General features: G+C 42.6%; 1 protein-coding gene across 2 annotated transcripts in view; it reads left to right on the plus strand.

Annotated features, from left to right (window-relative positions):
- DGKZ (diacylglycerol kinase zeta) overlaps positions 1 to 4,473 on the plus strand; it is a 57,830-nt gene extending 53,357 nt beyond the window's left edge. For both annotated transcript variants that reach the window (XM_048484354.1, XM_048484356.1), the window contains one exon: positions 1,219 to 4,473. In XM_048484354.1, coding sequence (XP_048340311.1) covers positions 1,219 to 1,335 — 117 coding nt within the window. In that variant the 3' untranslated portion in view covers positions 1,336 to 4,473. The remainder of the gene's footprint in view (positions 1 to 1,218) is intronic.
- The last annotated feature ends 10,774 nt before the right edge of the window (positions 4,474 to 15,247 follow it).

Here is a 15,247-nt window from a genome sequence, read left to right on the forward strand (position 1 = left end):
TCACCCCAGCCCACCCCCACTCCTTTTGCTTATATTATCCTGGCTTCCACAGAACAAGAAAAGTAAGCTGACTATAGCAACTGTTCCATTGTACAATGGTGCAAACCTTTGCCTTTTTCCTTTTGTACAGTCACAAGTAAAGATGTACAAAAACAGACTTTTATTTTCCTAGCAAATACGGTGTGCTGAAGGTGGGGGAGGGCAACAGATATTTGAGGATTTATCTTGCTGTTGTCTGCTAATCTCCCAACAAGCCCAAGCATCCACTTCCAATACAGCCCTCTGGTTTCCAGCCTTGCCCTTCCCCCCTCCTCTCTGTTGAGGCAGTGCAATCACAAACACTTCTAGGGAGCCTCCGTCTGCTCATAGCTACCTTTGCACATATATTCCAATTACATACATTCCAAGATAAACCATGCATCCCTACAGCAGCTTCTTCCACAAGGCCTTTCCTGGCTTTTATCAGCATGATGAGAGGATCCTCCCTGAAGGATTTTTCTCCCATTCTTTTTCAAAAATTACACATGCAATTGCTGGAGTTAGGGAGTGCAACGTATACATGAGGTTGTCTTTGCTAATAATTTGGATTACTTCAGAACTTGCTTAACATTAATTGTTGCCTGTACATTTCCAAGCTTTGTATTGCAATGCTGGATTGAAGACTAAGAAAGCAGACCAGTTCTAGAAAGATGCTTCCAAGTGGAAATAACCTGTGATTTCTGCACTCAGAAGTCTCTCCTTCCCCATATTTCATCCCTCATCTGTGTTCATTGCTCAAAGCCTCTTCCAGGGCATTCTCAAGGGGCAGTAAGTAGGCCTGAGTGGAATTACACATATGCAACATCCAAGTAGTCAAGTGTTGTGTTATTGGGCTCTGTATTTTGGGAGCCTACAAAACCACATGTACCGAGCACATGTGCACTAAGATTTTATGGCCATGGTGACATCTCTATCGAGGGCTCCGAAGTCTGACTTTGACTTTGCTATAGTATATGGAAACATTTGGTACCTGTGCAGGGAAAGCCCAAAAAGTCACTGGAAGACAGTGATGATACAGAGTTTCGGGCCCAACATGGTGGGATATCTTTGGCTCGTGGCAGCATTTTATCCCTGTGCTTGATGCAGCAATAACTACTATGAAAAGGGACCCAAAAGGCCTCGTGTGGTCTTTGATTTTTGTTTTCTGCTTTGATATTGTTCGTCTTTCTCTTCTTGCAGGGAGATACACCCAAGCACAGAGCTGAGAAGGCAAATGATCCTGACTTGGCTGCCTACCTCGAAAACCGACAGCACTATCAGATGATCCAACGGGAAGACCAGGAAACGGCGGTGTAGTCCTGAGTGTGCCTTATCCCTGCCTAGGGGAGCAGGAGCAGAGTGGCACAAGAGCCAGGCCAGCCTTTCCTTGAATATCCAGCATGGGGACAATCAAGAGCTAAATTGGGGCTTGGCCATGGCTCCATTATTTATTAGTGTAGAGGGTGTTGAGCAATGCTGACTCCGTGTCTCCCACCACATTCCATGGATGGACTCTGCTGCTGAATGTTCCCTCACTTCCTGACTCTGGGTCATACAGAGGGCCATTTCTGTTCCCTTAAAACATTGGGAAAGAAGATCTTATTCTTCCACCGGCATCCCTCCTCACGATGCCCCTGCACCTGGTGTATGGTGTCTCCAAGGGGCAGTGTCCACAGCCCATTCTGGCATTCTCATGGCCAGTTCCAGTCACCCCCTCTGATTCCCAGCAGCAGCTGCTGTCTTTCTCAATAGTTCTACCACTGTCGGTGTACATTGCCCAGGTATGTCCTATTAACAGAAATTGCTGGTGCGGTTTGTGAGGCAGAAACCTGTTATTTACACATTGCAGCATTTAGTTGCTTGTGTGGACCTTGGCCAGCAGTCAAGTGGGCAAGTGTCCAAAGCAAACCATGGACCAGTCTTGCATCCATTCTTTCAGAGTATATCATCCCCTGTTCCCCTTGTTTCATTTTCCATGGGCTCCATACTGCATGGAACCCTGTGAAGAGTGCTTACATAAGAGCAGGGAAGCCCCTGGTATTTCCAGGAAGCACCATGTCAAATAAATCCCTTTCCTCCAAGGTGACTGTTGAAGTTGTGAGCCCAGTGCCTGTTGCCCACCTTTGTTCCTATCAAGTTTGTTTTTCTTTACTCTCACATCCTGCTTTTCTTCTCCTAATACTTGCTTATTTGGAAGAACATCAGCCTGCTGTGAACGTTACAAAGCCTGGTGTTGAGGCAGCAGGGAGTTACCTGGTGGGGGGGCGGGTGTGTGAAATCTCACTTCAAAATAGACCATCTGCTGCTGTCATAGTTAAGGACTAAGGGCTATCTTTTGATTCTCTTTGTACTGGCAAGAGGAAAACGCTTTTTGTTTGGGGACAATATGGTTGCTCCTTTAATATACATAATAAAGTGATCAGAATCCACTGACCAGTGGATTATCCAAGCATGAGAAGAGCTAACTGTTAAAAGAGTAAAGAAAAAACATTTCTTCATATTCCTGATCCTGGGATTTTGTTCCTGGGTCCCGCCCAAGTTTGTATACATACGCACACCTGTGAGTGGGAAAATCAGCCTCCCTCTGGTCCAGACTTATTCTGACTCATTTCACCTTCCTTCATAGAAAGCCTGTTATTTGACCTGGAGCACAATTGCAGGCAAATCCTACTTCTCTTCCTAAGTTCCTTGCTTACCCAGGTCTGTCAGTTCTAACTCTTGATATTTTTGTTTAAACCAGCTTGTTTTACTAAAGAAAAAAAATGTTGGGTGAACTCATACCTTGCAGTGATCTAGCATGGACAGAATCCTGTTTTCAGCTAATTCTTAACCAAAATATTCTGGAACATTTACACCTAACCATCCTGAACATCTCTAGATGCTAAAAGGTTCATTTCTGCCATCCTCAGGACATCCTGAGCGAGTTGCCAGCTGGCCTGGCACAGGCTGCACATGGAATGGGATCAGCATCCATGGAGACTTGTGACTGGGTGGTTTGCAGTACTTTAAGCAGCCAATCCTTTTAGAAGGTTTGGGGTCTGAGATCTCTTTTTAGACTTAATAAATCTAAATAACTTAAAAGTACAGTTTGAGAGCAAGAACATTTGGACTCAGTAAGGCTTCTAATTGTGTTCTGAAACAGCTGGGAGATTAATGTCTTCCTCTGGGATAATGAAAGCCATGGATGGCAAGGGAGTACAACGTATTATTGGTTTGCAAAAGAACCCTTTTCATATTAAAATTACTTGACGTTGGTGCATCTTTAAAAGGTATGACAGTCACTGAGGACACAGGAAGGTATGCATGCAGATCAGTTATAGAGGCAACATTTTGTATTTTTGGGGGGTGGAAATATGCTGCAGAGATCTGTCACCGTTGTTTCCCACATTTTGAAAGGTTCAACCAGTTTAAGATAAGGAACTGTTCATCTAGCAATCTTTCCTCAGTAGACACAACTTGTGTGTGTGTGTGTGTGTGTGTGAGAGAGAGAGAGAGAGAGAGAGAGAGAGAGAGAGAGAGAGAGAGAGAGAGAGAGAGAGACTACTATTATTATAGAAGTGTTGAGAATCCTTGAGATGCTTGCTGGTGTGTGTCTGTGCTCATGTATCCTTTTGAATCCTTTTGGAAGGTTACTTTTCCATCTGATTGCCCCATTTCCCCACCAAGAGCACCATGCAACTAAAACTACACAGAGGCACAGTTGCACACCATATTCCCGAGTGAGTGGTGGGCTCTCCTAAACCAGAAGCTTATTCAAATATTGTCATTTCCATGATCCTTGTACTTTTGCCTGTTTTCCTTTCCAGAAGTGTGATAAAACATCTGATGCTTTTGAGACAATTAGACATGGTGCAGCCTCACAGCCACGGCATTCAGATGGCTGCCACTAAAGATGGTTCCTGGTTTCCCTCTTAGATAATGGATACTGCAGCTGAAGCAGATGATGGCATTCTTATGCTGTAGTCAAGCAACGTCCCACTGCCACACTATGGCAGGGCATATGCTTGAGCTTAGAATTGTGAAAACAGCTTTCCTAAAGCTGGATGTTCAGGCCAATCTCCTGGAAGCATTTACGCACCATAAGCCTGCTGTTGTTGTCTCATCCCTTGTTTTATATGCTCCTCTGAAACTTTGTACAGGTAGTTCAAAAGCACACTGTTCCCCCATCTCCTCTGTATGTGTGTTTGTGCACGCGTGCGTGTCTGAAGCAGAGTTGCTGTGCAATTCAAACCTTGGCTTATTTTTATTCCAAGAGGGAGGAGTGTTTCTGAGGATGGATTTTTCCCCCTGTGCAATATCTACTTCCTGTCTCCTAGATTCTGTATTAGAACACTTTGGAATGACTGTATTTTTTTTGTAACTGTGTTGGAAGCCTGTGCTTCCATTGGCTTTTCTCTTTCACAGTTTAAATGTTTTGTTGGTTTTTGCTATTAAAATACAAGGATGGATATTTTACTTTCTTTTGATGGTGATGCTGATGCTAATCATAGATCTGTTGTGCCCTGAGTAAAGCCCAAGACCTGTTCTGGTTTGTAAATAGGGGCATTTGGAGCGACACTTTATGTCAAAGTGGGCAACGAGAGATCAGACCAGTCAACATCTCCATTATAGTTGTTACTATCTCAATTTAGCCCAACCCTGCAGATCTTGTCAGTTGTGTTACATGTATTTGGAGGGAAAAGCATGGCCAGTGTGGCATGGCAAGGGACATGTTTAATTTATATTTTAATTCCAGTATCTGTGCTGGGGGACCATGGTACATAGCAGTTTCCCAGCAATAAATATATTACAAAAGTTGCTCAGTGGGGCCCTCTGTCAATGAGGCAAGGTGTCCACATACTTGGAGGAATTCTCCAGGCTGGGGAAGGGGAAGACTAACCAAAAGAAAGTAGGGGAACAGAAACCCCAAAGTCTTGATCTGGATTGGAAATGCTTCTAAAAGAACAGAATATTCACAGCAGCTAATAATAATTAAAGAAGTGTGGGAAACTGGGCTCCACAAGGCCCTTCAGTTCCTTGCAGGCCCTCAACTTGTTAGGTCACACAGCTCAGTATTGTGCTGTGTAAATGAAAAAAAAATTATTATAGTAGTCATTTTGTTGGCATGTGTCTGCTTCATCAACGAAATCTGTGAAATACACAGAGATGTGGAAAAAAAATGGAACTATCAGACATTTTTCGCATTGTATGAATGTTAAACTGTAATTGAAGAACCAGCATTTGGACCAGAAATTGGTCATTGTTTTGGGCTGCAAGTGATGCTGCCTCACACAATAATGCATATCCTTTTCCATTGCTGAGACTTGTGCAGGCAAAATCCAAGACAGAAGCTCCATCTGATTATATACCACTTACCGTTTACTTTAATTTCAGTATTATTGTACTCTGCATTTTCTTGCAGATGGGGGTCTGACCAATTTGAAATGGGTTATGTGACAACTTCCGAAAAGATCCAGCAACTTATGAGATCGGAATCTTGGCAGTTCCATCTTTTTTAATTTTCTTCAGAGTTCCCATCCTTATTTATTTTATTTATTGAGCTCTTTTACCCTGGTTTGCTCCTACAACGAGATCTATAGCAGTTTAAAATTTAAAAAAACTCATGGAAAAACATATACTATTAAAAACCCTATCCATATCAGAGTAATATACCTCCTTTAAAAGTCCTTCTGTCTCTCAGCTTTACAAAATCTCCTGAATGTCAGAAAAGCTCAACGGAGAATACAGTTCCACAGATCATGGGCCTCCACAATTAAGCTACCCTGCAGCTGCTGTTCTAGTGAATCTGCATAAAGAAAAAGCAGTAAGGACCTGCTGAGGAGTTGTTTCCACACAACTTCATGCAGGAAGGAAAGGTCTTTCAAGAGGCACTTGGGACAAATACTTGAATGCTACACAGTCCAGTATTTACTCAGAAGGTCTGTGTATTTCAGTGGAACTTACAGTTATCTGCATAAGATTGCAGCTGTGAAGCCCAGGATCTAGCATGAAGCAGAGGACATTAGCTGAGGTGTTCACTCTGTGCCTGACGTATTGAGCTGGGACTCCCTGAAGGCTAGAACATCCATTTTATTCTGGCACAGGATAGCAAGTTCAGATACTTATGAATCAAACTTTCCTCTTCCTTTGTAAGAGCAGATTTGCTCACTTTTAATCAGCAATGTTTATTTTGGAGCCCTTCAAAAGAACTTTTTGGCATTCTGACCATCATACCAATAAACTGCCTGGCCCTATCTCCTAAAAGGATATGTGGTTTGAAGTTAAGACCAGGGCCTGCTTGTAATTCTGTTCCTAGTTTTAGCATGCTGACTCATATTTGGGGGAATATCTCATTTCCTCTTTCTCTCTCAGTGTCTCTCTCTGTCAGTAGAAGATAACATTCTAAAGTACCACAAGTAAGTATTTTGAAGGCCACTTTAAGGTTTGTACCTTAAAAGCAGCATCAAACAGTAATCCAGGTGCCTATAGAAAGAATTACTATTTCACAGCAAAATCTGGGTCTAGTGAGCGATGCATGTAACCTCTATCTGTAGGTTCTGTGGGGCAGAACTTGGAATGAGTTTGCAACAACAAATTTAAAAAAAATGGTTTACTTAACATATAACATCAACATTTAACATCACACTTCAAGGTCCTGTTCAGGTTGCATTTTCAAGTCCTTATATTTACAGTCTACTGATACTGCCAAGTCCAATTCTTCTTTGCAAGTTGGTTGGCTCCTGAAGACTCCAAGGGCTTGATGAACAGGATTCAACATGATGAAGGTTTCCAGGAGAACTCTCACCCATTACAAACACAAAAAGAAACCCTGAAACAATAAACTCCAACATTTACAACGTAGCAAAAATAAACAACTACCTTCCCAGTAGTTCCCAACAACATTGCAGTTACTTTAACAAGGTTTTAAGGGCTTATACAAACCAAGGTCCAAGTCTGGTAGCCTTGTCTCCTCCAAACTACATGAGGTCTGCAGCCTCTTGCTGCTTTGAGTCTCCACCCCTTACTGGGTCAACCCATTCTGAGCATGGGGGTTACATGTACATTCAACAAAATGTCTTGGATGTTTTTTGAAATAGAAAGTTTGCTAATTTTTAAAAATGAAAACCTGAGTGGGGAATATGCAGTTAAGTTCACATTTAACATTCATTATGATACCTGCCTGCAAACTTGTCATGAGAATCATCTTCAAACAGTATCTGTGAGGGAGGGGGGAACTCAGTGCTGAATCTGGTGTGAGAAATAATGGGTTAGAGTACATATTCATTGCGTGACTACAGTGAATGTGTTTTTGCAGTGTTTCGTCAAAACCTGGAGAATGTTTAAGTCAAATCCCTGTTTAGATTAGCCTCTGTCCTCTTTGTTCCCCTCAAGCACCCTGTTAATGGGGACTTAAGGTGCTTTGTTGCCTTTGGGAGTGGTGCCAACTACTGCACCTCACCTAGGGTTCCCAACCTCCAGGTGATGGCAGGAGATCTGCTATTACACTGATCTCCAGGTGACAGAGATCAATTCACCTGAAGAAAATGGCTGCTTTGAAAGATGAATTCTATGGCATTATACATCTGAAGACCCTCTTTTCTCCAAATCCCATCCTCCTCAGGCCCTGCCCCCCAAAATCTCCAGATATTTCCCAACCCATAGCTGGCAACCTTAGTCTCACCCCTACTGTCATTAGGAGGCCAAAGGAAATAGCCCTCCTTACCTCTCCTTTGCCCCTGTCCTTTTTGAAAATAGCATGTCGAGCGGAACATCCTAATAGGGCCTCCTGAAACTTTGTGAGATTACATTTGATTGGAAGAGTCCAGCAACCCTTTTGGGTACAGGCAGCCAACATTAGAAGCTGAAATCTCAAAGAAGAAGAAATATTGTGAGAATTAAGGCAGTGGAAAGCATGGCTTGTTGTGTTGCTTTTATAGAGAGCTGAGGTAGCAAAGAAATAAGGAGAATCACCTCCTCTGGCTCTGGAGCAGGTGTGTCTAGTGCATAGCTGGCTGCAGGCAGGATGGAAGACTGGGGCCATCTAAAAAATCTGCCTGATGTGACTGCCACAAATTGCCTCTCTGTAGAGCAATATTCATCAGTATACATAGGGAGGTCTTGTGTGTTCTCAGCCTTCAGTTAATACCATTGCATTCAAAAAGTTACACTAGCCCTGTAGGCATTGTGTAAATAAACATCACACTTGCCTACTCTGTTCCAAGAGCCCAGTTGTAAGTCTGAGGAGGAGATGTGTGTCCCTAAATATATACTGTCGCGTATTGGGTAGCTGTGATTTTACATCATATGCATGCCATTGGAAGCACAGGTACAACAGGTCTGTCATGGAAAATATGAAGTAGGCCTTGGTTTCTCCCTAGCAGAAGATTCTAAGCCTTCAATATTTGTTGAAAGAGAAGAGTGTAGAGTTACACCCCCACCCTCCTCTCCTGTAAGGAGACACAAAGGGGCTTACAAACTCCTTTCCCTTCCTCTCCCCAGAACAGACACCTTGCGAGATAGGTGGGGCTGTGAGAGTTCTGAGAGAACTGGGACTAGCCCAAGGTCGCCCAACAGGAATGGAAGAATGGTGAAACAAATCCGGTTCATCAGATAAGACTCTGCCGCTCATGTGGAGGAGTGAAGAATCAAACCTGGCTGTCCAGAGTAGAGTCCACCTTCTCTTAACCACTTCCCCATGCTGGTTGATCTTGGGAATCAAATTATCAGCCCCAAATCTCTTCCTGATGCCAAACAACAGCAAGGATGCCCCCGAAACACCTGGAGGAGAACATTTGAGCAAGATCTAAAGGCACTGAATATTGCATGGGAAGAAGCTGAAACACTTGCCCAAGACTGGAAATGCCTGAGAGCGCTTGTTGCCTGATATGCTACTTAACGTGGGAGGATCTAACTTACATCTATCGTTCTCCTGTGGCCACCACCTTCGAGGGAGAATTATATCAGTCTCCAAAAATGGCTTTGCATTTCTTGCTTGCAAGAGGCTGTCGAAATGTGCCAGGATGATTTCTAATGTTTGCACTCAGGTAAGGTGGTTAATATTGAATTGGATATGAATTATAGAGGGATGGAAGTAACAGGCATCACCAAGCAACTTAAAAGAACAGGGATATTCTATCATTTATCAAGTACATCTGCGTGTAGCAGGGACTAGTTGAGATGTTACTGCTGCCAGCACCATGTGTTGCTCAAGCAAAACTTGTCGTAAGTGCTTGAGAGCATGACTGAGAGAACTGGTGATCAGACAAGCTACTTTCTTCTTCACAGCCAAGATACAAAACCACTCAAGGCAAGGCAAGAATGTCTACATCCAGACTGAAAGCACTTTTACACGTGCTTAGGCAGATTTTATTTAAACTGAGCCAATGTGCAATCATCAATGTGAGCCTGCTTATCATAATGGTGCTATCCTACCATTACAAGAAAGTGGTTCTAGTTTTTTAAACTCCTGTTTTTTGGAGTACAATCTATACTGGTCTACAGTTCTGCTTTGTCTTCAACGCTAGACTACCTCCATGTTCTGAGACTCTATAATTCATCTTTGGCTATCACTTCAGTTATGTAATGAAACCAAACAAATGTGGGATGTTTTCCAAACCCCAAACCATTTGGCCTTTCCAGCAGGGAGCCAGCTATTATTTTCCTCCTTATCACATATCTTTAAAGGTGTGTCTTCTTTGGTGCAGGTGAAAGAAGTAGGATGAAAAGTCCCTCTTCATTTTCTAAAAAGAAGTTGAAAGGCTAAGCTCCCCTCAATTTGTGGAAAACAGCAGCACACAAGATTGAAGAACAAATTGTTGCACTCCAGAGTCCCTCTTCGCCTATAATATTGTTAGAGAGAATTTCAGCACTGTGAGTCCATACAGACAACAGTACTCTCTCATGCTTTGTCACATTATCATAGTACAGCATGGTAAAGAAGGTGCTGATCTGTGGTAAAATGTGCTTTAAGCATCATCTGTTGAGATGCTATTCAATTCAATGTATTGGATTTCATAGTCCACCCCTCCCCTTCCAGGCTCGCAGCTAACATCATAATATTTTCTGCTCTAATCCAGAAAGGATCTATAATAGTCTTCTCTGCAGATGGTGTGTGTTCATCAGAGTATATATCCTTTTTGGTCTTAAGAGGCTCAGCCAGGACCTATTGAACTGACTAAATATTACTGCTTCACTAAAATGTTGTGAGGTATGAGTTTTGCTGCAAAAAAAGCCTTGATACTTTTTGTACCTATCCTTCCCAAGTCTATTGGTGCCGCGTGGCAGAGGGAAATATATTCCTGTTGCCAACACAACTGAGTTGCCCTGCTATCATGGCAGTTTCATTGCTTGCCAGAATTCCACTCCAGTCTAATTCTAAACATTACACAGACTTTCACCCCAGTCTAATTAATCAAGAGAGGAGTATGGATGGCAGTGTGCATCCAGGCATATGTTCAAACATACATGCCCATTTGTCCAAGCTGAAAAACTCAGAGCTGCTGTGATGCAGAAGCATTTGCTCCGTGGCTTCCCAGCACCCACCCACTTGAGAACCTTCTTGAAAAGCAAACCAAGATCATTAAGCCAATTGGTTTCAAGCAGAAATTGCAAAGCCTAACTGAGGTGTTTTAAGTATATACAGAAAAGCTCAGCATTCATTTTTGTAAGAATGGAAAAATAGAGACAGACTCTGCTCAAAAGTTCAGAAATTAAAGGGTTCATAAATGAAGCTCTGGATCAGCAGATAGGGTTGGAGTTTTATAAAACACTGGACACTTAGACCTAATTAACCTTAACAGTGTAATCCTATGCAAAGTTACTCCAGTCTAAGCTTATTGAAATGAATGGGTTTAGACAGGAGTAACTTTTTTTTAGGATTGCACCGTAAGTTAAATGGCTCCAAATTCCGAACTGGAACTGTACAATGTTCCTTCTTGTTGCTGCTTAGTCTTTGACTCCAGTTGCTTCCCACCCAACTCCTGATCTCACAATTTCCCTCCATCACCTTGCTGCATGTTAAGATTTTTGATGTCTCCAGCATACATGCACTCAGAAATGCCACAAGAGATTCGTAACTGAAATAAATGTGGAAGACTAAGAGCAGGTCTACATAGTAGCAGCTAGCACTCCCCCCCGAATGCTCTAGTGGACAAACTGAAGTATTCCTTAAAAGGGCCTTTTCTCTGAGACAGTCCTGCATAGATAGTAGTAATAGAAGGCTGAACAAGTGGGCTTACCCACAGTTGCCTCAGACAGGGACTTAGCACTACCTGAAACTTATGACTGTACCGCTGCTAAAGAAAGACAATCTGCTGGAGTAAGTCCAATTTCAGGTTAGCCACTGGGTAGATTATCAAATACAGTTTCTAGGAAACTGGGGCTCTTCAGGAGTGTATTATGCATTCACAAAGCAACGGGGGAGAAGTTGCCTATAATACTACTGATCTTATCTTGAAATGTGCCACTGAAAGAATAATGCTGAGCACATTCTATGTAAACTGTCAAGGTGGAGCTAACGTATACCAGCAATTGCAAGTTAACACAAATGCAATTAATTTTCAACTATGGGAGGCATTTACAAGAGAGATTGGCACAATTTAGTATAAATACATTTTTTGGTCAGTGTTTACGTTCCATATATACTGAAAAATGTTGAGTTTATGTTGGTATATTAAAGGTAGCTTTTCTCCAGCTGTTCTTTGAAACTTAAGTTTGGTCATTCTGAGTGGCATTCAGTTATCCCCATATTTTGTACTTCAGAAAAAAAATTAAAGAGACTCATCTCATGTAAATCTTGAAGTGCTGAATGACTTGAGAAAGTTTGCCAGTTCCTGATAAACTGGAGGAACAAACAGGGAAAGATACCATGCAAACCATATAAAAGCAATATGCTCCTTGGAACCGTGCCCATTGAAACACGAGTGCAACTCATTTGGTAGCTTCTGTTGCTTCTGCAGTCATGACCTTTGCATGGAAATGTACATTCTTCTTACATGCACTTTAACTTGCATTAAGTCAATAACTGAGCTGCAATTAAAGAATGTTCAGCAATATGTACTTTAAAAGTAGGGAAGGTTTGACAAGAAATTTTTGGTGCAGAAGCATCTCATAAACCCTTGAGATAGCTTTAGCTCACTTGGCAACAAACTTCCAAACAGGATGGTGGCAAAAATGCTCTCATTTCTCACCACAAACTGGTTCCTTTGGGGATGACATGAACTTCCACATTTTACTGGCAGCTCAATAGAGGAAGCAGCCCCAACACACACACACCCGTCCCCACAATTAGAGAAAGGCAAATGGGCCCTTCCTGAAGATTTACTGTTTCCAATGAATTTATCATCCCAGCATATGAAATACAATGTAGAAGGTGGAAGAAAAAGTGAGGAGCTAGTCAGAAATGGTAGCAAAACATTTGTATTGACACCAGTTACAAAGTTCCACAGAACTTTTCCTCAGGCCTTACATAGCTGTGATTTCATTTGTCTCTAGCACTATTCTGAATGCAACGGTCTCCTGTAAGGCAGAGAAAATGTAGAAGTTGAAATTCTTACATGTTTATATTATATAGCATTATTAACATCCTTAAAATTATTAAAGGCAGACTACTGGTATTTTAAAACATAGATGGAAACACAGAACTCGGGCTCAGGCTTAACCAAGACATTTATTTGGGGCATTTTATTCCATTCTTTCTTCAAGAAGCTGAGGGAGGTTTACATGCTTCTCCCCTCTCCCATTTTTGCCTCAGAACAACCAAGTGCAGTAGATTGGACTGAACCAAGATCACCAGCAAGCAGAGATGTGAGCTAGTCTCCAAGTCCAATATCTAATCACTATAGCAATAGTGTTACTGCTGCAGCTTGGGTAACAATAAGTGATTTCAGCTCAGCTCAGCAACGTAATGAGGAACAGGAAGCCGACGTTCTTCAAAGCAAAAGGATTTTATTTGCAGGTGATGGTCACAGCTCGGGCAGGAGAATCGCACTCTTGCAACCCCGTGCAAGAACTTTTATTCTCAAACTTCAAAGGAGCAAAGGGGCAGGAAAAGGGAGGAGAGGGGGCAAGTCCCTCGCCAAACACCAATAAGAAAACCAACAAGATACTGTTACACTTTCTGAATGGGATTCCCAAATCCCGCTGTCAAACGTCTTCCCACGAGATCTCGCAATGGTGCTGAATGGAGAGCAGATAAGGTCCATTCAGAAAATCCAGGTGGGCTCGCTGCCGCACCCAGCTATTTCCTCTATCAGATGGCTGTTTCCTTTGGTAATACCCTGAGGCTCCCGCCTCACTTGGTCGCAACAAAGAAAAGTTCAAACTGTCCAATGGTGGTCCCTGCATGTCTCCCAACGGCTGGGGACCTTTGGGTGCTGGCAACAGATTCGATTTGCAAGTCCAAAGAGGGTCTTTGTCTTTGTCAAGGAGTTGGCTGGGCGTTGGTCTAAGCTGCATTCCAGAGCCAACTTCCTTGTCCCTTAATATCAAACCTTTCAGGCCACTGCTTTGGCCATCAGACACAAATTTCAAAAATAACATTTCTAAACTTAAACATTAGGGAAACCTTAAAGGGATAAACACATATACTTACAGGCAAGACTTTTCCTAAACCTAACAATAACAGAACCTTAAACTAACTAGAGAACCTAGTCAAACTAAAATCCAAAACAGTAAGAAAATCATAAATTCAACTCTAAAGGGGCTTTTATTACAATCCTCTTTAGTCATTACCTCTACTAGAACCGATGAACTCATCTTCCACAAGTTTCTCTAAAAACCAACTATGCTAATAACCATCACATTATGGCTGCCAGTGGCTGGCTGGCAACTAGCAGGACACTGCGGGGGAGGGGAGAGTCTTGCTGTTGCATTGATGGCATGATGTCATTCTTGGGTGAACCTGGAAGTGATCTCACACCATCAATGCAACACTCTAGCGTTCACTGGAAACTATAGATTAGTGTCATGTCAGTGGTGTGACACGTGACTTCTGTGTTCACCTGAGAAATTATATTATTCCTTCAAAACCATGGCAATTGTGGGGTCATCTTCCCCACTGCCCTGCTGAGGGGCAGCAGGGAACTCAGCTGCTGTTCCCACTGTAGCAATAGGACTCCCACTATAGGTCTTCCACTATTGCTATAGGTCTCCCACTGATTGGCAGTCCTACAATCACCACAGCCACTGGCAGTGAATTTCACAGTTTATTAGTTCAATGAAGAAGTATCTCCTTTGTCCATCCTGGATTTATTGTCCAACAGGGAGACAGAGTTTTCTCTTTTCACTTTTTCTAGCCAGCACCTAATTTTGTAAGTCTCTGTTGTGCAGCTCCCTTGCCCCAGTTGCCTTTTGTCCAAACTGAAAAGTCCTAGACTCCTTTACATGAAAGGCACTCCTACCCCTTAATTGTTTTGGATGACCTCTTTAGAACTTATTTTCAGCTCTGCAGTAGCTTTTTTTGAGGTACATCAACCAGAACAGTGCACAGTATTCTAAATATGATCACACCATAGATCTCTATAATGGCATCACACCATTGGCTATTTCATTTCCAAATCCTTTCCACAGCATAGAGTTGGCCTTTTTTCACTACTGCCACATACTCAATATGTCTGGAAAGTGTAATCTGTAAATGTGACTTATGTGGGTAAAAAGTAGAGTAAGTCAGCGTGTATTATTCCAACCAATACGTATATTTTTGGATTTGAATTTGAGGCATGAAAGATTCAAAATATCATTTTAACAGTCATTGAGCAAATGGCGTGATCATACTGGTCCTGATGTTCTTAAGAGACAATGAAATTCACTGAAATTATACCTCAATTAGGACTAACAGACAGTGTAGAGCTTTCCAGTTTCACAAATCCCTTTCTCAGACTAAATGCTTTTTAAAAAGTTAAATAGGGGGGGGTGAGGGCGGGGGCGTTTCTAGCAAGACAGCCTCGCGTTAAACTTTTGCTCAAGCAGTTGTTAATAATAGGATGTGGTTTTTACGGACTGCAGCATAGTGTGATTAATATTGCACGGGGGCGGGGCGGGCGGGGTGTAAAGGTAAAACCGGCTTAGTGAGTGAGAGAAGGAAAAGGCTAAGAGGACAGTTTCCAGATTCTTGGAAACGTTGCATTCCCATGCAAGAGGAGTAGGTTGGGCGGGAGCTGGGGCCGGGCCAACGTTGGGGGCTTCTCGGCAACTAGACCCCAGCTTGAATTTGCCCCCCCCCCCCCCCCGCTCCCGCCCGCGGGATCGGGCG

This window comes from Sphaerodactylus townsendi, linkage group LG02, assembly GCF_021028975.2.
Source record: "Sphaerodactylus townsendi isolate TG3544 linkage group LG02, MPM_Stown_v2.3, whole genome shotgun sequence".
NCBI lineage: Eukaryota > Metazoa > Chordata > Lepidosauria > Squamata > Sphaerodactylidae > Sphaerodactylus > Sphaerodactylus townsendi.